The 21,690-nt window shown below is 48.3% G+C and overlaps 9 protein-coding genes across 9 annotated transcripts; 5 read left to right on the top strand and 4 right to left on the bottom strand.

The window, feature by feature from the left end:
- Window positions 1-788: 788 nt before the first annotated feature.
- Window positions 789-2,670, bottom strand: BC939DRAFT_501371 (uncharacterized protein; the record flags this gene model as incomplete). The annotated part of the gene is made up of 4 exons (XM_051560158.1): window positions 789-830; window positions 924-1,269; window positions 1,846-1,874; window positions 1,996-2,670. The coding sequence occupies 4 exons, from the start codon at window positions 2,668-2,670 to the stop codon at window positions 789-791; spliced, it is 1,092 nt and encodes a 363-aa protein (XP_051414075.1).
- Window positions 2,671-3,321: 651 nt separating this feature from the next.
- BC939DRAFT_92999 (uncharacterized protein) lies at window positions 3,322-4,213 on the top strand. The gene is made up of 2 exons (XM_051562002.1): window positions 3,322-3,383; window positions 3,482-4,213. The coding sequence occupies exon 2, from the start codon at window positions 3,614-3,616 to the stop codon at window positions 4,028-4,030; it is 417 nt and encodes a 138-aa protein (XP_051414074.1). The 5' UTR covers window positions 3,322-3,383; window positions 3,482-3,613; the 3' UTR covers window positions 4,031-4,213.
- Window positions 4,214-4,607: 394 nt separating this feature from the next.
- On the bottom strand, window positions 4,608-5,473 carry BC939DRAFT_501370 (uncharacterized protein; the record flags this gene model as incomplete). Its single annotated transcript, XM_051560157.1, has 2 exons — window positions 4,608-4,643; window positions 4,802-5,473. 2 exons carry the CDS (start codon window positions 5,471-5,473, stop codon window positions 4,608-4,610), a joined length of 708 nt encoding a protein of 235 aa, XP_051414073.1.
- Window positions 5,474-6,051: 578 nt separating this feature from the next.
- Window positions 6,052-7,917, bottom strand: BC939DRAFT_445559 (PLC-like phosphodiesterase). Its single transcript, XM_051554821.1, has 6 exons — window positions 7,476-7,917; window positions 7,300-7,376; window positions 7,147-7,200; window positions 6,863-7,008; window positions 6,616-6,718; window positions 6,052-6,515 (listed from the first exon to the last, which is right to left on the bottom strand). The coding sequence occupies exons 1-6, from the start codon at window positions 7,771-7,773 to the stop codon at window positions 6,156-6,158; spliced, it is 1,038 nt and encodes a 345-aa protein (XP_051414072.1). The 5' UTR covers window positions 7,774-7,917; the 3' UTR covers window positions 6,052-6,155.
- Window positions 7,918-10,566: 2,649 nt separating this feature from the next.
- Window positions 10,567-11,985, top strand: BC939DRAFT_92850 (uncharacterized protein). The gene has a single exon (XM_051562001.1). The coding sequence runs from the start codon at window positions 10,693-10,695 to the stop codon at window positions 11,527-11,529; it is 837 nt and encodes a 278-aa protein (XP_051414071.1). The 5' UTR covers window positions 10,567-10,692; the 3' UTR covers window positions 11,530-11,985.
- Window positions 11,986-12,819: 834 nt separating this feature from the next.
- On the top strand, window positions 12,820-13,330 carry BC939DRAFT_483610 (uncharacterized protein; the record flags this gene model as incomplete). The annotated part of the gene is made up of 2 exons (XM_051559197.1): window positions 12,820-13,203; window positions 13,301-13,330. 2 exons carry the CDS (start codon window positions 12,820-12,822, stop codon window positions 13,328-13,330), a joined length of 414 nt encoding a protein of 137 aa, XP_051414070.1.
- A 1,413-nt stretch (window positions 13,331-14,743) lies between these two features.
- On the top strand, window positions 14,744-15,265 carry BC939DRAFT_395156 (cytochrome c oxidase; the record flags this gene model as incomplete). The annotated part of the gene is made up of 2 exons (XM_051552205.1): window positions 14,744-14,960; window positions 15,117-15,265. Coding segments are annotated over 2 exons (366 nt in total), but the record flags the coding sequence as incomplete, so codon positions are not given.
- A 1,615-nt stretch (window positions 15,266-16,880) lies between these two features.
- Window positions 16,881-17,267, top strand: BC939DRAFT_483609 (putative vacuolar transporter chaperone 1; the record flags this gene model as incomplete). The annotated part of the gene is made up of 1 exon (XM_051559196.1): window positions 16,881-17,267. The coding sequence occupies one exon, from the start codon at window positions 16,881-16,883 to the stop codon at window positions 17,265-17,267; it is 387 nt and encodes a 128-aa protein (XP_051414068.1).
- A 2,290-nt stretch (window positions 17,268-19,557) lies between these two features.
- Window positions 19,558-21,497, bottom strand: BC939DRAFT_445532 (Mis12-Mtw1 protein family-domain-containing protein; the record flags this gene model as incomplete). The annotated part of the gene is made up of 4 exons (XM_051554820.1): window positions 19,558-20,013; window positions 20,124-20,767; window positions 20,875-21,312; window positions 21,434-21,497. 4 exons carry the CDS (start codon window positions 21,495-21,497, stop codon window positions 19,672-19,674), a joined length of 1,488 nt encoding a protein of 495 aa, XP_051414067.1. The 3' UTR covers window positions 19,558-19,671.
- Between the last annotated feature and the right edge of the window lie 193 nt (window positions 21,498-21,690).

The following is a 21,690-nucleotide window of genomic DNA, read 5'->3' as shown; positions in this document are numbered from 1 at the left end:
AAAAAAAAAGTCCATTGTCCTAATTCACCGTGGCAGCCTTGTATTCCGTCGTCAATGGTGTCGACACCTTTCGACGCACGGACGAACGTTCTCACTCTTTGACGTGTTCAAGCCAGCTTTGCATAGTCTCCACGGTAGACCTGTATCCCCCTTCCGTCGACTGCATACATCGCTGTTTTTCATGAAGGATTCGACATTTATCAAGATTTTTTTTTCTTTTTAATTAAACTTTCGAGCAAGAATAGATCTTTTTTTTTTGAAGATTGGGGTCATACGAGTAAACTATTCTCCATTCAAAGATTAACATAGTTATCACCACGAACAAGGATGTTTTAAATATTATGAAATGAAAGAAGGATATATGATGTGGGTCTCTTGAGAGGGAGGGGGAAGAAGGCATGAAATGAGATGTGTGGAGGCATGAAGGAAAAAATCAAGGAAATAAGGGGAATACGTCAGTATCTGTGGATTTTATGTTGATCCCCCTCTTTTTTTTTTTTTTTTTTTTACCTGGACCCAATGCCCGTTTCCTTGGACCCGAATCTGTAGATCTGTAGAGTTATACAACGTCAAAAATGTGTATGTGTGTGTGGATGTATGGACCTGGGATTGTGAAGGAATTTTTTTTTTTTTTTTTTTTTTATTAACATAAATCCCCATGAGCACAAGACGCATGGTCCGCAAAGGCCTTGAAGCCATAGATGCCTTCCATGCACGGCAGAGCCGCATCCCCTACCAACTATGTTGGCTTGAGGCGTCAAATTCATAACCCATGTCGCATAGCTAGCCTAACCTAACTCCTGCGTGACCTGTTGCGCGATACACGTCTCCTAATCCAGATCCAATGTTAATAAAGTTGTTTTTAAACCGAATAACCCCTCCATTATGTCCAACTTCCCTCGCCCCAAGCAATGCTGTAGCACCCTATAATCCGCGGCCCGTCTACCTTCCTGGATCTCCGTTGCAAGTAACCGTCTCCCTTTCAAATCAGAGAAATCACCAACACTACGTTGGTGTCCCCGATCACCGTTGCGTCCTCCGGCGCGTTTGCTCATGAAGGTGATTCCAACTGACTTTTCCCAGGCGACAGTGTCCTCGCATTGTTTGTTCCATATCTTGGTCCTGCCAAACTCTTCGATCCTGCTCACGAACTTTGTCACCATGATCGTCGCAATCCACTTGGTGGTGGTAAATAGCTGCTTCCAGGTCTCAATGAGTCCCGTTGGCACCAAACCTCGGTATAAGTCCTTGACCTCCCAATCTGCCTCACTCTCCGTGGGATTGTGAAGGAATGTTTGCGACGATATTGATATCTTTTTTATTTTTGGCCTATATATCTTTGGCGTATAGCGTTCCTTAAGGGACAGCGCTCAGTTTTTTTTTTTTTTTTAAAAAAAACGCGTTAAACTGTGAATTTTGCGCATGAGCCAAGCAGAAGGTAGGTTAATTGATTAGTAGGTAGACTAGCAACAACATCATGCCTGCAGATGACCATAGTGTTCCTTGGAGCATGTATCAGAAGCGAAAGCTTCAACAGACTAGGCGTTTTTTTTTAATTGTTTATTTATCGAAAGATGATGAAAATGTGTATATAGAAAGCAACTCGCGGGACCTCGACCAGCAAGAACGCGAACCGGTGAAACTGTGGAAGTAACTCCAGGGGAAGAAGGTAGTAAAAGAAAAAAAAAAGGAAAGAAAATGGGGGGCGAGCTAGCTATTACTCTGTGCTAGAGGTCAAGCCATTCTATGCTTCTTTTCTACCCTTCCCCCTCCCTTCTAAACTTCATATCCTAAATCTTCAATGAGTGGAGTAGAGAGAGAGAAAGAAAAGCACTCTTTTTTTACTTCTTGGACTTTGGTCCGATGCGGACATCCTATTGTACGATTAAAAATAATGAAGAGGGACAATTAGCAAAACTGTTATGCGAGCAGCAGCATGGTATTTTTCTCGAGACGAAGTGAAGGTTGTTCAAGATCTTGGTAAATAATACTTACAGCGCAGCTGGTGTACCACTCGTTAACGTTGGCATTGAGCAACCATCTCCACTGGAGCAGGTAGACACCGGAGGCACGGACGGGAACCTTGAAGCAACCACCGCAGGCACGCTGGTCCTGGTTAGGGAACTTGGAGTTGCAGTTCTTGTAGTTCAATTTAGCAATGTTGTTGGCGGTGAGTTCCTTCTGGGAGATGTCCTTGCCGTCGCGGACCTTGGACAGGTTGATGAAAACAGGGTGGTTCTCCTCGTCCTTCGTGGCGTGGTTCTTGGCAGGCCAGCGGACACAGAGGGTGTCACCGACAGTGGTAGTGGTCATGCGACCATACTTGCCACCGTAGGCCTTCTCAACAGGGCTGGCACGGGTCTCGTCCGAACCACGCTCCTCACCATGCTTGCGATCCGAGCAAGGATAGGAGTTGGGGTTCTTTTTGGGCTGGCGGTAGTGGCGGTTGGGCGAGGCCGAGTCCAGGGAGGCGAACTTCTTGCCGAGAGGGAAGCGGCGGGCGTAACCCTGACACTTGCCTCCCTTGTCGGACCAGTCCTGGGTCTTGGCGTTGTTGAACTTCCAGTCAACGCAGTCCATCCAGGAGTGAGCCTCAGCCTGGGGGGTGTAGGTGGAGAAGACAGCCAGAGAGGCGACGACAAGGGCCGTGAAGGAGGTCTTGAAAAGCATGGTTGGTTTCTGTACGGGGTGATGCAGATGAGAGAGGTGGGTGAGGGCCTCGTTATATAAGGAGGAGAGTAGTTAAGGTTGAAGACGTAGGTGGGGTCTGAGGGTAGTTCAGGGGAATTGGGATGTGAGCTATGGCTATAGCGTGGAGGTAGTAGGGGCAGATGCTGAGGGAAGGGGGATTGACATAGAACACCAAGGCACCGAGGGACCCCCGGTATTTATATGCCGACGAGAGGTGATGGAGGCAACGTTGAAACATTCCTTGTTCCTGAATGGAACCAATTTGCCTTGGGCCACACAATTCTCGGTATGCGTCGCACAAAGAGGCTCGTCGTCCCCTGGACAAGCACTCCAAAACTATCAAAAAGGCGCGGTTGAAACATTAGTGTATTATCTTTATTATCTTTCCTGCTCGTCGGGTTACGGTAATCAACTGGGAAGAGGCATTGTGTATTGAGTCCGCGGTGTGCGTCGATTGTCTGTCAATAAGGTTTGTCAGTTCGTATTCAATCCAGGGGAAGCCCAATTAACTGTATTTACTGACTCTATGAGGTTCCTCGAAGACCGAGAAAGATCACACTCCTCGTGCCTAAAACGACCATGCGCCTCAACCCTCGCCCATTCTTGTGCAACGAGGTATTGCACCTATCATACTCTACACTGCTGTAGACCATGCCCAGAAGAATGATCGGCATGTTTGTTGTATCTAGCAGGTCTGCGTTTGTGCCCCATGTATTTTTTATTTGTTTTTATTTGTTACGCTTACCGCCTACCACCCACCCAGACCTAATGATCTCCATCTCTTCATCAGGTTTCTTTAAGTTTTCCCGGGCATTGAAAAATTGGAATGACGAGGGAAAAGGGGTGAGAGGAGGAGCGCTTCCTGTCTCACAGTTTTCCCCGGTATTCGTCGAGTCGCTATGTTAGTTTTCTAGGCAACACCATGCGACGGGGCTCTAACGCTCTCTCTCTCTCTCTTTCGGCCACTTTTTTTTTTCCCTTGTCCTCCTTGTCTCTGTATGTGCGCGCGTTTGCTTATGAAACGAAGAAAAAAATATGCGTGAGCCGTGAGCCCTACGCATGGTCACCTAGCCATTCTCCGAGGGTACTTGTACATGGCAGTAGAGGGGAAAGTGGAGGTTCAAGTAAGGGCTTTTTTTTCAGGACCCGGAAAAAATTGCAAAAATTAATTGCAGTGGCGACTAGTGCAAACCTACTTCACAGCAGCAGGTTCAAGGTTCGGTTGGTTGAAAGAATGGAAACACAAGAAAGATTAAAGTGGAAAGAGAGAGAGAAGGCAGTGTGGAGGGATAGATCCATGTGCGTGTGTGTGTTACCAGGCAAATTGCATCGAAATTGATGGGCAAAACAATCGACAACCTGCGGTATAAACAAATCAGCATTCAATCCCAGGAAATAACAATTGTTTGCTGCTGTCTGTATTCTCCCGTGCCTACTCGACGGAATCGAGCGAGCTTAGAGGCATGCACATGTAGCTGTATACGCACATGTAGACTGGGAGTTGTGGTTCCCAGTCCAGGATGCTGTATATACATGTACAGTTGACACACGCACATACACATGGACTATAGACTATACGGACAAACTGTCTTGACATGGTGCAGATTCAAGATTGAGATTGAAATTGAAAAATGAGACGACGTTCGAGACGTGCGCGCCCATGGAGAGGAGCGGACTTGTCCATGGGTATTGGGTTTAGAAACATGATATTCCATGTCTCGACACAGCCCTACATGTACGTATTATTGCATCACATGCGGCTGCTCCGATTTCTTGAATTCCCTCTCTCTTTCTTTCCATTCCGCAAATTAATTTTAAAAGATGAAACATGCCTGGGTTATTGAAACGAAAACTCTGGACAGGAGGTCTTTATCTAATCTAAGCCCGATATGGACGCCATCCTTGGTTCCACAGCACTAGTCGTCGCCCTTGTCTCCGCCAATTTGGATATCCTATGTGAAAAAAAACCAAAAACCAAAAACCAAAAACCAAAAACCAAAAACCAACAGCCGCAAAATGTCAGTCGTAGTTCAGTACGTGTACGTAAGCCTGCACGCGTCGTTTCCTAGCAAAAAAAAAAAACCAAAACCAAAACCAAAACCAAACTTACGGCACAACTTGTATACCACTCGCCCGGGTTCAAGGCCCATCGCCACTGGAGCAGATACCGGCCCGATGCCCGAACAGGAACCTCGAAGCAACCCCCACAAGGCCGCTTATCTGTAGACGAGGCCCGCCCACAGTTCTTGTACGGCAATACCGCAATTGTGTTCCTCAACAGCTCTTGCTGCGTAGGGTCCTGCCCATCCTTGTTTTTGGACAGGTTGATCTGAACCATTGTATTGTCCTCATTGCTTTCAGCATGGTTCTTGGCCGGCCAACGAACGCACAGCCTATCTCCGACCCGAGTATGTGTCATCGGTCCCCAATCACCCCCGTAACCATCCTCAGGTGGGTTCGCCAAGGTCTCGTCGGCCCCGACATCTTTACCATGACGGCCATCGGCACAAGGAGGTGCTGTGTCTGGGTTCGCGTGATCCTGTTGGTAATGCCGCGAAGGGTCATCCGAATCCAGGGTTCCAAAGGCATGGCCCATGGGGAAGCGGCGACAGTAACCCTGGCAGACGCCATCATTATCGCCCCAGCCGGGATTACTGGGGTTGTTGAACTTCCAGTCGACGCAGTCGGCCCATGAGTGGGCTTTGGTGACAGCTGTCAAATGACTGAGAAGGGTAAGGGTGGAGAGGATAACGACCGCAACGGTCGACGATTGTGCGTGCATGATGGAGCGTAGGGATCGTGCCTTTGAATATGTGTTCTTGCTAGATGACGGAGATGAGTCGAGAAAACGAGCGATGAAGGAACAGATGCTGACATATATACCTTTTTTTTCAGCTGCAGAAAACGAGGGTGAAGAAAAAACAAGGAGCAGGTCAAAGAGGGGGCATAGAGGCTGTTACTAGCATAAAGACGGTAGCCTAACAGCCGGATCCCAAGGAATGGAAACATGTATGAAAGCAAGGATCGTTGATTTACCAATAGACATTTTCAAGGAGCTTTAAGAATCCCTCTGATGCGATAAATGAAATATAATGAAAGGAGGTCTAAAGAGCTGCAGAGAGATGCCTTTCGTCTCCTTCAAAGGGTGCTACATTTTAGTCAGTTCTAAGGAGGGTGTAAGGTGCGGCAAGGATCTACGGGTCATGGCGTGAGAATGGGATCGTGAGCAGGCCTGTACTATTAAACGGAGTGAACATCCAAGCACGGGTAGAGCCGACTTGTGCCCACGGTAAATTATACAAGCGATCCTGCTCCAAAGAAAGCGTTGAGCTGAGCATCAGAACAGTTGAAAGGGAGACAAACCTATCCTGGCGTCTACCATTTTTGAATATCGATTTTATTTTAAAGTCTACAGTGGGTCTTTTTTTATGATGAAATAAATACAGGTGGAGAGGCAATCCGATTTAAAGAGCCAAAAAGCCCAATACTGTCGTCAAAGCGACCATTCCGATGGACACGGCGCCCACACCGCTCATTGCAGAGGCGGCCCCGTTTCCAGAAGTTGATCCTGATTTATGTTGCGTGGGCAACTTGCCGTCCCATTGAACGCCGTTCACCGAAGCCAGGGTTTGGAAGACAGTGCCATTATCGTAAAAGTCGACAGCTAGGAAGTTGGGCATCTGGTTAAAGGTTGTCTTGCAGTCGTTGACGTGGCTGACCAAGTCAGCTCCGTTGGTTTGGCTAGCAAGTCCTGGCTGTGGGATGCTAATTTGCTGACCGTCCACAGTGAGGTTTCCAGAGATGAAGTGATTCAGGACATACATCTAGATCGGTCGCAAAGAGACCAAAGAAAAAAGGTCAGGGATATGGAGCTATGCAGATAGACAGACATAAAAGTGGGACAATCTTGGACACATCTCATACCGGCTTCCGCTGATCCTTAGGACGGTCGACAGTGCATGGGTAAGCGGCGCCCTTGGAAATCTGCCATGGGGTCTCAAAGACAAAGTCGTACTCTGCCATCAGCCTACGGCAAAAGAAAAAGCAGTGCGATGTAACGGTGTTAATTTGTTACACTGCGCTTATGTACTCTTGCTCCCTGTCCTGTTTCGTATTTCATGCAATTTAAATATCCGTGCAATTAAAATCAAGGATAAACGTTAAACCATACCATGGCACACTGGCATCAGCTCCAGAGTCCACAAAGTTGACAAGGCGTTTGCCGCTCGAGATCATGGTCGCTAATGTAGGCCATGCTGCTGCGCTCTCTTGCTGTGTGTAAAGGTAATTACTCATTCCGGCTGCTTGATAAACCGTCTAGAGCCATTGAAGGATAATGGAGCGAGAGAGAGAGAGAGAGAGAGAGAGAGAGAGAGTAAGAGACTGAATTGAGGCGACTAGCGCCCGCAGTTAATGGGCGGTGCCAAGTGCATCATGAAGGCTGTTCGGTGTTACCTGAAAGTGTGCAGGCGTCAAGTTGCCAGCATTTTCCCAGAAGATAGTGATAACCTGTTCAATAAAAGGAAAGAAAATCTAGTGAGCTGCGCTGCCCCAGGGATGTTGATTTTCCGTTGGCGGTGCAAAGAGGCAGAGCAAAAAATAGCCAACCTCGTTAGGATTAGCATCCATGAATGTCTTGATCTGCCCGAGGGTCTTGGAAAGTGTACCTGCGTCGAGCAAGTTACCTATGATTGAGGACAAAGAGTACGATGGACTGTCAGCGAGAATGGTTTTTTGTCCTGGAGTTGGCTGCAGCAGAAAGTGTTCTTTATGTGGATGCGTACAGGAAGTATGGCAGAGCTCGATATCGTTTGCGTTGTTGCTTGGGGTGTCGTAGGCATCGAGCATGAGTGCCCTGACGCCGTCATTCAATTGCGTTGGAATGTCGTTGTTCTGGTTGAGTGCTAGTGCACCGGCAGGGGTGTAGGCGTATGCGTTGTGGGTGGTAGCGTATGCGACCTGCTCGTATGTCTTTGCACACAAATCCGCGTAGCCATTGCACAGCTGCTGGGCCTCTGAGTGGAGGACTAAGGACGAGGAGAGGACGGCAATGGCCGCGGAGAGGATCAATGAGGATCGCATAGTGTATATCTAGTAGTGGGATATGTATAGGGTATGGGGGAGGAGGGAGGGGGAGGAATGAGGTTGCGAATGAATGAGAGAGAAGAGGGAAGGGATGCAGCGCCGGGTGCGGATTAAAATATGTAAACCAAGCCCAGCCCAGAGGAACCCTGAATATGTCATGTCAATGACAGGCTGTTCCCCCTTTCCACAAAAATAAACAGCGAAAATAGGCCCACTCAGTCTAGCCTGAAGTTTAGCCGCCATATCGCTCTTGCAGGGTAACTCGTCATGGCTGTTGCCTCACTTCTATCGCGTCAATATGGACGCCCTGTCAGGGCGCCTGATAAAAAAACACAGCCATCTTCCTCAGGGCTTTTTTTGTCTACAAACAATGGCTAATTGCGTCCCTGCCTTTGGCATGCTTCTCCATTAAGACTGCTATCAGATAGAGCATTTATTTTGGTATCCCGGGAAATAACATGCTTTGCTGCTTCGTATCAAACCACTCATATGGTTCGCACACTATCAACTGCTCGATTGCACGGCTGCGTTTCGAAACTTAAGCGAACAATGATGTCGTTGAGCAACGGGTTGTTGTTCATGGTAACCATAGTGTAGCACCGTTGTTAACTGAGGTCCCGTATGGTCGTCACTGTTGAAGGTTGTTTGTGTTCAAGGAACGGGCCTAGACGAGCTGGGTGTAGACAGTTGTGAGAGAAATATGTTACCCAAAAATGATGTTGTAATCTACCCCACATTCCAGTTCAAACCCGCCTCCTTTGGGGTTACGTGTGTGGCCATTGCAAGCAATTCGCGACAAAAGAAACCAATACGTATGGGAACGGTTACAGTCGCAAGAGTAAAACCCGGGCTCCCTCCTGAATAGTGCCATGAAATATGTACTGTAATGGCCTGTATGTCCATCAGGACAACTTGCAGTTGGAATAGCCACTTATCGTCCTGTCCTGTCTTGTCCTAATCCCTGGGCTCTGTTGCTAGACAGAAAAAAAAAAAGGCGAGAGCCCAGTTTCGGATTTGGCCAGTGTTTTCTAGTCTACTTCTTGACCGAGCGACAGTGAGCCCCTGCCGAACTGGGACTGAGGAGTTGGTGGGTGCGTGGGTGGTGCCTGGCCTGTGAGTGAGAGACGGAGATATCCAGGCACAGCCGAGCGCTTCACTGGCCAGCTCTAACTCTGTCGAATTTCGATCTGAGACTCCCCCCACAGTGCATTGGCTCCGTTTTGAAAAAGAAAGCCGGAGCACTGGGGTGCCCGCGAGGAATTTTTTCGGGGAAGGAAGTCCTGGCTGGTCCTTGCGGCTCCACGAATGAGAGGTGGTTTTAGTCTGGCTCCTTTGAGATGAGGGCATAATCTATTAGCTAGACCAGTGGATCACTGAGGAACAGATGCAGCAGACACCAGTCAATTGCCAACGGTCGAGGGACAGAATGGATGTGTGTTCTTCAAGCATGTTGTTGATTGCACAAGGTTATGGTTGGGCATTTGAGTCTGTCTTCCTCCTTGTTAGTTGTATCAATTCGGCTCTGCCGTTGTACAATACCGTACCTGGGAGAGTACAAACCGTAAGTGTGAGAGAGACCGAGAGAGAAAGAGACTAACATGAAGCCTAGCCAATGGACTATGTAAAGAAAGCGATATCTTTTGATGGCACACTGTGCACATTGCAGATTGCAGATTGCACAAGAGAAAGCAAGAAAACAGAAAACCCGACAGGCGAGCGAAGAAGGAGGTTGTTTACAGTATGTCGACTACCTTGGTCGCCTACATGTGTACCGTTCAACTCTAACAGCGTCCTGATTCTGATTGGCATCTGCCGTGGGTATTGGTTGGTTAATATTGGGGCTATTACAACACGGCCAATCTAATTGAGAGTGCAGGCGAGAGAGTGAGGGAAGTAAGAATAGAATACACTTCGCCAGGCACAGACAGCGCTCCCTTTTCTTTCTGGGCTTCCCCCTCTTCGTCCTCTTCTTCGTTATCTCTTTCTGCGGATCCCCACTGCCACTGCCCACCTCTCCTCCGCCCCACCCAGCTGCACCTTCCCCTCACTGTGTGCTGCCTCTCATCCTCTCCACGCCTCCCCCTTCCTCCGCCCCACACTCCTCCCCCCTCCTCCCCCCTCCTCCCCTTCTTCCCTCTCTTGTCCTTGATCCCGCCATCTCTGTTCATCTGCATCAGAATCCTCATCTCGGCCCTTTGTCTGTCCTGTGCAGAGGTAATTGTAATAAAACAATAAAAAAAACAGCCAAGGGCGGGAGGGGAGAAAGCACTAGTGTTCACCCTCAACAATGCTGTCTCCTGTATCCGCCCGACAACCCATCCAACAATACCACCTCCTACAGCCCAGTATCCAGATACTCCTGGTCCCCTCGCATTCTTTTTTTTTCTTCCCCTACGCTCCCTGGCTTTTCTTCCTCTTCTTTTGTGCCTCTCATACAACTGCTACAGCCTGCTTGTTGATCCTGACGAACGAGGGTGAACCGAAAAGGTCCCGCATAATTAAAAATACGGAAGGGCAGTAAATAATTAAAAAGAAGACGAGAAGGTGGATGCGCATGGCTTGCTGCCTGTCCCTTACAATGGTTTATCTGTTCTGTCGCCACTGGACAAAGAGAAGGGGGGACCGAGAGCCAGATTCTCTAGCGCCAGCTCCAGGTCGGCATCTGCCGGACTTCGGATCGAATTCGGACTATTGGCCAATACCAATCTCTGTCTGTGTCGCCATCCGGGGGTTCACACGAAAGAAATAATACGCTTGAAACTGACGCCTCGCATTCCATTCTTATTTCTTTTTTGCTATTAGGCGGCATCCTGTGCTCTTTCATCATCCTTTCTTCCTCCTTCTCCCTCGCCACCCCTCCCCCTCAGCTCTAGATCCATCATCCAGGCTTGACACTCCCACCCGGCAGCTCTCCCAATGTCCTCCTCCTCCACTTCCTCGCTCACCCAGCAGCGAAACCTCATGAGCCAACAACTGCACTCTTCGCTCTCTTCACAACACCTCGCTCCCTCCAGTCCCTCATACGCCTCTTATGCCTCCTCCATATCGTCTGCACCTGGCTCACGACCGGCGTCTCCGGCCTCAATGAACGCAGGCACCATCATTAACGTCCCAACACCCCCACAGTCCCCAACATCCTTCCAGCTAAAGACGTTTGCTTCGTCCACGCCCTCCACACCGCCTGTCAGCACCGTGATTAATATTGGAACTCCCGGGAGCCTCACACCTTCCTCCGCCTCATCATCTTACTTTCCACACATCCCTCCACCTCCAAGCCCGACCGTCTCATTATTCTGGCTCCTGTCACAGCCTGTTACCCGCACAGTCATTGCACTAACCATTATCATGTCGCTGGTGGCCTTGGGAGATACGTTCCCGAAGCACTGCACGGCTCCAACACATGTGCTCTTCTCAATGGAATATCTTTCACTCTTGACCTCGCCTTTTGTCGTGCCATTGACACCCTCCCTCCTGGCTGCAGCCCAGGTCGGCCTGGGATCGTCGCTCGTCCTTGCAGTATCCAACATCATGTCGCTGGCGATCTTTGAGGACCACTTGACGAGCGTCTTTAATGGGGACGGATCTAGGATCTTCCGCAACCTGTTCGTGGTCGTGATGTGCTTGGTCATGGCACTGCGCCAGCTGATGGGCTTTGTCTTTTCCCGGGCAACTGGCTGGCATACTCCCGATTTGTTCTTTAGCGATTCCATGTTTGAATGCAACCTCGGTAAGGATCACTATCCGATAGGATGACACTTGACTCGATCTATACCATGGATATCCCTTCTCCTTCAGCAACAACCACAACAACAACAACAACAAAAGAAAAAAAAAAGGATAGTTGAGCAGGAGCAGGGTCACGGCGTGTGGACGGATCTCAGTGCGGGGATTGCGATGAATGCTTGCTGCGAACCCTTTTCAGATTGCAATAGTGGAGAGACATTCCTCTTGCTATTTTTACAACAACACGGACCTCTGCCATGCACTTGGGCAAGCGTGCCATTATCCACATTTGTCCTATTCAAGCCAGCAAAACGTATCTAGATATCCGGACAAAAGAACCCTCGGTGCGAATTGCATCATCGTACAATCATGTGCGGGCAGCACCCAGGAGTGGGGGGTGCCTGATTTAAGGGGGATGGCGATGACCTTTTCTTATTCTTCCATGCACCCTACCGGCTGCTGACTCTCTCGTCTATTTTTACGCGAATAGGTCTCTCGCCGTTTCTGTTTGCCCTGCTGATCGTCCAGTCACTCTTCCCGGCCTCGAGCGAGAAGTCGCCCCTTTTCTGGGACCTGCGTCGCACACACATCCAGCTGGTTCTGTGTCTTATCAACGTCTTCCCAAAGACAATTGTGTGGTGGGCTGGAGCAGGTATCATTGTCGGATTCTTTGCAGCCATTGCAATCTCGATCCAGCGCCGACTGGGTCGCTGGGGCGGAAAGGTTAAGACGTCGGCGTTCGAGAAGGAGATGTGGGAGGACGAGACTTACGAGGCGATGCTAGAGGACGGCGAGGCATTTTCTGACTCGGCCATGGGTGCTGAGGGGGCTTCCTTCAAGGAACTGAAGTCTGGCGCCTCTTTCTGGACCGCGCTGGCATACATTCTCCCCACGCTGCTCTTTGTTACGTTGATCCTCGTGGGCGCCAACCAGGTTCACACCTTCAGACCGGATGTGCAGAACAGCGTTCTCAACAGCAGGATCGACCCCCAGACTCCTTATCTCATGACACTTATCTTGATGACGGCGCCCAGGAAGCGCGGCGTAACATATATCAAGGAAACCCTCACCTCCTATCTCAACAACTTTCCGGACGAGGAAGTAGATCCCCTTTATTCACGAATTCAGATTGTGGTCTACACCCACTTTTCTGATTTCCCTGGCTACGATGACGCCAAGGCATATTTTGACACCATCCCCAAGGCTCGCAAGCACGTCAAGTGGATCAGGGAGGAGGGATCGGAGAAGAATCAGCGCAAACATCTGGTGAGCGCCATCCGCAAGATCGGTACCAGCGAAGATTCGGTCTACTTGGGCGTGATGGAGGACGACTTTCCGTTTTGTAAGGGAGGCTGGCAAGAGATGCTCAACACCATCTACGCGGCCAACGAAAAAGTTCAGGACCACTGTGGGGTCTTTGTCGGCACGGGCGGTAGCGGAATGATCTTCAAGCGGTCTGTTGCTTTGACGGCGTCGTTCATCCTCGAGGGCGATATGCAGGCGCAAGCGAAGGGACTTGTTGCGCCCCCTCCAGATATCACCCTTCAGAAATGCTTGATGGGCGAGCATGAGTATTGCTCGAGCTGTTCCGGAACCATGGTGACGAGCAAAACCTTGCTCCAGAAGCACCTGGGCTACAATTCCTCGACCAGCGGCGATGGCTACGACAAGAACCAATTCCAGTGTGGGTGGAGGCAGCCCTTTGTAAGTGCATTGTCTCTTTCTCTCTTTTGAACTTTCAATGCTGTTAATGTGATGTTCGTTGAACTAACCGGCGAGAATTTTCTTCCTTTGACAATAGAACGGCCTGCCTGATGTACATACCTTCTAATATCCCCATAACATGGCAGTGCCGGCTTTGGATGACATTCACCAACCCCCGCTGCCTCCTTTGGACCCATTGGTCCCAGATCTATATCCCCTTTTTACTTTTTTCTTAACATCTAATCATCGTTGTTTCTATATCATTTTGATGCTGCTTTACCATCATTATTATTATTACTGCTATCCATCCCATTTCTTTGCATAACACCATTAATCTTCAGCTTAACTACCAAACTCATAATTATGGGGGTCGACTTAGACATCTTTTTCCCAGCAATATCCGCTTCCCTTTGAGAGGAGGAAAAAAAAAGGACACTGAACTCGCTACCCAGAGTTGTACAATAGAAAACTATCTTAATAAAACAACCGTATCGTAATACTCTTATTCCACACACGAACGTTCTCCGCCTGTATGTGAAGGTATTTCTGCATGACTTCGCGTCCATGGTTTCCATGGACAAGAATCTCCACGTGAGAAATGTAGTCTACGTCACTTTTTCTTGCATTCCCGTACTTTTTGTTTTTGATAAGTGCAGGAGGGCCTTTACTGACCGACCTTAATCGACCGTTCCCCTCACTAGCCATGTCCTTCGCTCTCCGTTCCCTTCGTGCTCCTCTGGCTCGTGCCCTCCGCCCTGCCCCTGCTCAGGTCTCTCATTTCTCTGTCTGTGCCACTCGTTTCGGTAAGAGAGAGTGAGAGAGTTTGTGTGTGTGTTGAGTCGGGTGTTTGATGTTTCGATGCCCCATGGAAAACATTGGATCAGGACAATACAATGGAGGAATGAAAAGATGAACGCGGATGAAAGCAGTTCAGGAGAGCGATTCAAGAGAGAGAGAGAGAAAGAGAGAGAGTGTGTGTGTGTGAGTGAGTGAGTGAGTGAGTGAGTTCTTTTTTTAAGGACGATAGAATTACAAGCAAAGCAGAAGCAGGCAAGCAATTGGATGCGTGGAAAGGAAAAAAAAGACGCGTTGCAAGGACAGGAAGTTTGTCGGCTTCAAGGACGTGGAATTGCAGGTTCGGAGCACCGGATATGAAAATCGAGGATAGGCTGCGTGGAAGTTGAAAGATGAGCAAGCAATTCGGAAAAGGATACCGAGATTTCGGTGCAGCGCAGCAGCGGCTTTTTTAAGATCGTTAGGATTCTAGGACTCGGAGAGGTCAGAGATGGATCATAGACTTGGTCAGGGGATGTGAAGATCGACCGCGGTCGAGGAGGATTACATGCGCACACCTCCACGGAACAACAGCGCGTTTTGATGTCGATCTAAGATCGTGGACATAACTTTTTACCCAGTGTCCGGGGCGAATTCGACTGGAAGGTGCAAAATTGATCCCGTCACCGCACCAGGGTTTTGAATAACTCGATGATCCTGACCTATATCGGACTCTACATATATTGTTTTTTTCCTAGGTGGTCACCATGAGGTCAAAGTGAACCAGGGTCCCGGTGCAGCCCCTGGTACTATCCCTACTGACTTGGACCAGTCGACTGGTTTGGAGCGTGCTGAACTTCTTGGAAAGATGCAGGGCAAGGATATTTTTGATCTCGCACCCCTCGAGGTCACCGTCCGTGGCACGAAGGCCAGCCCTACGGTCATTCGCTCTCGCGATCCCGTCCGTTATGTCGGATGCGCCGGTATGGTTCTTGCATCTTGCTTTTTTCATTTCTACGATCTGCAGGTGTTTTTTTTGGAGCGATCTCTAGGGATGCAAAGGAGATGATCTGGCAGAGGAAATAGGGTTTCCTTAATATATTTTTTTGCATGCATATTAATGGATATTTTGTGAATAGGTGTTCCTGGCGAGACACACGAGGTCAACTGGCTTGTGATTGACCAGACGCATGAGTTTGACCGCTGCGACCAGTGCGGCAACGTGTATAAATGGTCTGCGTACGAGCCTGATGAGAACTTTCCTGCCGGCGGATCTCACCACCATTAAGAGGAGCTTCGGCCATAATTATCCGACACTCTGACACGGACCAACAACAACAACAACAATAACATTGAGAAGACAGAAAAAAAAAACGCGAAAGATCAGGAGATTGGACAGTAAATGGATCTGGAAGGAAGATACTATCAAGCGCTTGGAACGTTGTTTCTTCTTGGTCTTTTTTGTTTTCCATCGTCACCGGATTTTTATGAAGCAAGGACACGTTGTGTTTGACATATATATTTTTACAAAGGATTACCCTCCCCGCTCCACTATACACATATAACATACATTTCCTTATTTTCTATTACCCTAACTGCAGGATTCAACAAAAAATAAAATAAAGACGCTTCTGAACAAATCATCAAAAAAATAAAAAACTATCTAGTGTATAGTCTATGGAGCTATTGAGAGATATAGGATTGATCCGTTCGCATCTGCTTTTTTGTTTTGATCATCTTGACCTGAACAGAGCAGATCTTCAGCTAGGCTTTTGATGGGCAAAAAAAAAAACACCTCGAGGGCATGGATAAACACAGAACGCACTCGAGGGAGGGAACAAGGGAACAGAAAAGACGAAGTACGAAAGAGGGAACTGAATGTGGCGGTTGGGACAGAGGAGTATGTCCAGCCAATGACATCGGGGGGAAAGGGCACTTGGCATGGTCTTCTGGAGACACTGGGCGAGTTTGCTATATACTCCAGACGGGGCATCAAAAGAAGTGGAGGGGACTCAGAATCGATCTCTGCCGAATCTATCAGCTGTGTTTGTCCGTTGGCCTATGAGATTCGCCCTCAAAGGAACGTGCCCCTGCCGATCGTGTTTCTGATTTTTAGTATTCAATTGTCAGTCAGTCCTTATTGGGCAACCTACACCATCCCCAGCTTGCAGGATGCTGGAAGCGGGTGCCGATGCTGAATGGTGTTTTTCAATAGTACGGTGTTGATGATCGCATCGCAGGAAGGGGTTTATCATAGTCGTTTTTTCTTGTGTTGTGATGGTAGTTTACTCTATCTGAAAAAGCCAAAAAAAAAAGCATCTTTGAACCCAGCATACTCCTATATACACTCTTCCCCACCCCCCTGCCTTTTCCTTTCTCGCTCTTTTTTTTTCTCTTTCTTTCTTCCATTGTCTTACGCTCTCCTTCTCATTCCATCCATCCCTCTTTCTTTCTCATTCCGCCTTTGGCCACATTCCCTCCTCACTCTTCCTTCCTGCCTCTCTCTCATCTGCTGGAATCGTTTCAATTGATATCTGTTTGTTCCCTGCTGACGTTTGTAGGTGTTCCTGAAAGAAATCTGCAGTGCATCCTACCTTGATCGCCTAGTTGTCCATCTGCGCCAATCAGGATATACAATTGACCACGCCACGCCCCATTCCGCTTCCACTCGCTCTTCTCCAGTGGATAACCGGGCTTTGACACCGTGGCTGTGAAGGAACAGAGTCTATAACCCTTACTGCTCCTATCACTCACATTCTTCTTGATTTTATTGTCCATGTGTGTTCCTAGTACTCTATCGCAATCCGCTTGGCTCTCTCTCGCCCTAATTCGATACCTCCTCTCCCATTATTTATACCACATAACTCTCAGTAACCATGTCAGGACACATCCACTCAACGATGATGCCAACCTCATCTAGTCAACCGCTCCTCCAAGCTACCCCGGGCAAGCGTATCGCCTTGCCCGTCCGTGTAGAGCCCAAGGTCTTCTTCGCGAACGAGCGTACGTTCCTGTCCTGGTTGAACTTCACGGTGCTGCTCGGATCGTTGGCGATTGGACTTTTGAACTTTGGAGACCGTGTCGGACGGATTTCTGCGGGCGTATTTACGTTCGTGGCGATGATCGTGATGATCTATGCGCTTGCGACGTTTCATTGGAGGGCAAATCGGATCCGAAAGCGTCTTCCAGGGCCTTATGATGATCGGTTTGGACCGACGGTATTGTGTGTGTTTATCCTCGCGGCGATCTTGATTAATTTTGGACTGAGGTTCAGCGACAATCGGAGCTAGATGGATGGGGAGACGAGGGGAAGGAGGAAAGGAAGGAAAGAGAGAAAAAGAAAGAAGGGGGCAACTTTGATCCGAGTATTGAGTGGGCAGACAGCCTGATAGCACGGACTTGTGGAACTGAGGCACGCTCAGCACAGAGGAATCGGGACATATGGAGGATGGCAAAGGTGCGGTCCTCTTCTCAGCATTCATACACCAGCAAGGCACGAGAATATTATTTTGACATGGAGGAGAAATAAAGGTGGACGTTTTTTTTTTTTTGCATTGATATCGTGGCTCACATCGCTAACAATGGTCTTATGGAGGCTTTGCCAGATACTTGATAGCCGTGTATTCTTGTGGTTGTTTGCAAAAAGTAGCTTTATGAAACGAGCGCACAGCTGTTAATGTTGTTGACTGAGATAGCAGTAGGTGGGCGCTGCCAGAGTGTCTGCGCATAGCAACAATTTGCAATAGCTGGAAAAAAAAAGATACACACTACTTCCTATATGCAGTCCCTATGATACGTTCCTTGGAAGAAATACACATGTCCGATCGCTATCCGTGAGAGAGATAGAGAGGATGAGAACCTATCCAGCAGGAGATAATTTGCCCAATCCTGCAGAATTCGGATGACAGATTCTCTCTGTTCTCTTTTTGCCGGACTTGTAGGATGTTTATTTGGGTGTCCATTTGATCTCTTATTTTGCCCCGCGCGTTCATTTCGCTCTCAGTTTGCTGGTATGGAACTCCTCTTAGACGGTGCATAATCGCGGCCGCCTAGCGATCTCGAAGTATGGGGTCATGGGGTGTATCGTCGGATCTGCCTTTTTTTTTTTTTTTTTTTTTTTTTTTTTTTTCGGTTCAGCCAGGATCACTCATGGGAGGTAGGGAGTAAGTAGAATCAGATCAGATGTCGGTTGCGATAGGATTTGAGGCGGAGATATGGGGTTCAAGAATCAAGGTATTCTTGATCATGAGTTCATCAAACGTCAAGAAGCGGCCTTGACGTCTTCAACATCCCGCAGCTCTGTGATTGATTTCTAACTGCCTCCTGCTGCACCGGCCACAATATTCAATCTGTCCAGATCCATATTTTTGGCACGTCCTCACTGCGCTGACGGCCTCTCGCATGCGTTGCTGATGATGGTGTTACTTGATGGCTACAAATTCGATCCGATGCATGAAGAGCGACGAAGACAGGACGAACAGTCCACCAAAAGGCCGCGTAGATTTTCTCTCAAGAAAATGAGGTCTCCGACACTATGAGGAGAGAGAATTGAAATATTAACTCGGCTTCCTTTGGATAAATGCAGTGGCGATGGTTGATCCCAGTACCAAAGCGTTTCCCCGACCAGAGTGCTTACAATCGTGAGGCGGTTAGAGAGATGAATACGCTGGCAGCAAAGATGGTGAGGATGTCCGAAATTGTGGAACCGTAGTCTGTGCCGGATGTGGTCCTGTGGATCTTCTCGGCGCCCTATATACAGAGGAAGAATGGATCGGTGTTCATATTCCTCAAGAGCAATACATAGAGTCCAAATCCCCATCAGACGCATTAAAACATATGACACATGTCAGATATTCTTGTCCTTGAAGTTTAGATCATCAACACTGACGCTCTACCCTTGGTGTTGAACAAGACCTACATAATGGTACTGAATTCCTCGCTGCCACGGGGAATGAGGTTTGCCCTTCATGATAGTCCTTGCTTCCTACGGGCGCAATTCCTTTGAGATTGCAGACGCATTCCTTTGTTATACAAGAGCAAATCGCTCTACACTCAGGATTCGGTAGCCACGGAACAGCCTAAAAGCCGTCAACAAGCCCGCGCCATCCACTCTCCACATTACCAGCTGTTGAAGGGTACAGAACGTGCTCTTAAAGAGAACATAAATCGCTAAAAATGTCTACAACATACCAATACAACTTACCCGCATAGTATGTTCTTATCATCACGCTTGTGTTCTGTGCTTTTCTTGCTGCCGAGATGGGTTTGGCTGGGCAAACCGACAAGGGTCTACAGGGGATGACTGACGCAGAAGGACTTGACTGAATTCAACTGCAGAAGAAACACTTGAAATACTGCACGAGACAGAGGTCTGAAGCGCTGGACGGGGATGAGCTGGTGCCCTGGCTGTTGATTAAGATGGTCTCTAGCGCGCGACGAGATATATTGACAGCATAGACCCCAATTAACGTTTTTCGTTAACTACAATTTGTTAAAGTATGGTCTGGCATGAAATTCAGAGTGAAAGGGGCACATGAAAAAGGAGGAATGTTTAAGCACGTCCACCACCAGCTGCATATTAAGATGGGCGCAGCCCCTTTGTCTCCTATTGCCCCTTCAATTGAACCCTTTACCCAATCACAGGCGTTATTTACTGCAGCCTTTTTTATTTTAGTTTTTGGTAATGCAAGCACTTCAAAGACTGAGCCTTGAAAGTGCACGCAAAATTTGCCATGGGTCATCCGCGCTGTCTGGGCCTATGCTTGGTGACAGTATGAACTCCGCACTAGTCGACGTTGAGACCGCGCCTGAAGCCAGTGTTGATCTAAGCGACGAGGTCTCTCCCTTTCCTATTGAGGAGGACGTTGGAGGTGACGATGACCATGGATTCAGCAGGTTGGAGCTGCCCATCATTATTGGCGGTCGCTGTCGTTCATCTAGTGCTACTGCAATCTGTTCCAGGACTTGGTCGGTGTATTGTTTAGCAATCTTATCGAAACGCGAGGCTGCGTATAGGGTATCCTGAAGGTTGTCCACCTAAGAGATATGAAAGATGAACAAGAGATATCGGTCGTTCAGTTGCTGCACAGACAATAGTATTTGTTAAAAGAAATATCAAAGAAGTGACATAGCGTAAGTTGTCATACCTCCTTCTCAAGCGAGCCCAACATATCCTGCATCCATTTGTTACTCTTGATAGATTGTTCCGTGCCTTCGATTGTATCTCGTCGTGCTTTCGTTGCTGGTCCGGGTGTCCCTGCGGCATCCTTGTGTTTACAGTACTTGTCCCACATACTCCTGTCATCCGCCGACAGTAACTCAACATTGAGCTCGTCCGCAGATATTTCAGGGAGGATAATGGCCTCGTCGCCAGGAGGTAATGCTGCCCCGCTATCCAGCACAGAAGCATGAAATGTGTTGAACGAGCTGATGATCCTTGTCCAACCCTCATCCTCCTTTCGTAGTTTGTCAATCTGGGCCTGGTATTGCCTTGATTTGCTCAAATTTTCCATGTTCCGCTTGTGAGGTTTCTTGGGCACTGCGCGGATAGGTTCCGTGTCCGTAGGTCGGGTGTACCATGATACACTAAATTTTCCTGCCGTCAGCATTGCTAGGGCTTCCTCCTCAATCTGCTTTGCGACCTGGAGAGCAGTTTGCGAACTGCTTTTCTGGGAATCTATGCTTTTCCTCGCACACCATGCCATGAGCTGTCGCATCCGAACTGGAGGCGGTTCCTCAGCTGCAATATGCCGGAAGAAATATTTTGGGTCTACCGAGGGATGTGGCACCGCTACATATTTCAAGAAAAAGAGAGAGAAACAGCAAAATACGTTAATGAGATGATATCTCGTAACACTCGACGTGCCTGGCGTGAAGAATCATGTTTGGACTACATACCCACGAAGCCATTGCCAATTGAAGAAGCTCTTTTTCCACGCAGGTTGAAACTCGACCGACGGCTCGCACTCCTCAAATCCTTGTTCCTATTGATCATGGGTGTCTCTCTCATAGGAATGGCTATAACTGTATCTTGGTTCCTCTTCGGGGTATGTTGGATTTGTTGGCGCTGTGGGCGTTGTTGGTTCTGTTTGGTTGACGTTGCTTTCGTTGATCTATTTGGGGGAGCTAGCACATCATAAACCCTCTCCCGCGAAGGTGTTCCTTCCGGTGTCAATGGAGGGTTTGGTGTCAACAAGAGCGGGTTCTCGGCATCATCGAAATTTCGTATCAGAGGTCCTGGTTTTGATGTTACTATCGTAGCTGCTGTGGAGGATTTGGGTAAAGTCGCCGTTGTCTTTTTCCTGATAAAAAAGAAGCCTCGGTCTTCTTCTGTAACTAAGTACGCAAAGGCTCCAGATTAGAAAAAGCTTCAAGCCATTGTTATTGCGCCAGCACAAACAAGCAGAATCAACAACATACATTTCTTGGTTCGTTTCTAAATAGTTAGTTACAATACAATCAAAAACATATTGAGGACAAGTTAGGTACAGCGTATGCACAATAAAGTATTGTAAAGCCATTCCAACAAGAGCGTATTTTTGCATACCAAGTCAGAAAGTTCGGCCCTCCAGCTCTCCTGTCCATCAGCAAAGGTCGACGCAGTTGGTGAAGAATTGTCCGAGGACGAGAGCGACGGGACAGCCTGGTGTTGGTACTGCCGGTCTGGTCGAGGCGCTCTTGGTTTCGATAGGCGCTGCTTTGGTTGTGGCAAGC

The sequence above is a fragment of the Gamsiella multidivaricata genome (genome assembly GCF_025024155.1).
Source record: "Gamsiella multidivaricata strain RSA 2152 chromosome Unknown BC939scaffold_19, whole genome shotgun sequence".
Taxonomy (NCBI): domain Eukaryota; kingdom Fungi; phylum Mortierellomycota; class Mortierellomycetes; order Mortierellales; family Mortierellaceae; genus Gamsiella; species Gamsiella multidivaricata.
The sequence above is the reverse complement of the archived record's forward strand: the minus strand, read 5'-3'. Positions and strand labels throughout refer to the sequence as shown.

Coding starts and splice junctions, on each gene's coding strand:
- BC939DRAFT_92999 (XM_051562002.1), top strand. CDS start 3,614: ATGCGACGGGGCTCTAACGCTCTCTCTCTCTCTCTTTCGGCCACTTTT.
- BC939DRAFT_445559 (XM_051554821.1), bottom strand. CDS start 7,773: ATGCGATCCTCATTGATCCTCTCCGCGGCCATTGCCGTCCTCTCCTCG. Junction 7,377..7,475: donor CGAGCTCTGCCATACTTCCT/GTACGCATCCAC, acceptor CCTCAATCATAG/GTAACTTGCTCGACGCAGGT. Junction 6,719..6,862: donor GCTGATGCCAGTGTGCCATG/GTATGGTTTAAC, acceptor CTTTTGCCGTAG/GCTGATGGCAGAGTACGACT.
- BC939DRAFT_92850 (XM_051562001.1), top strand. CDS start 10,693: ATGTCCTCCTCCTCCACTTCCTCGCTCACCCAGCAGCGAAACCTCATG.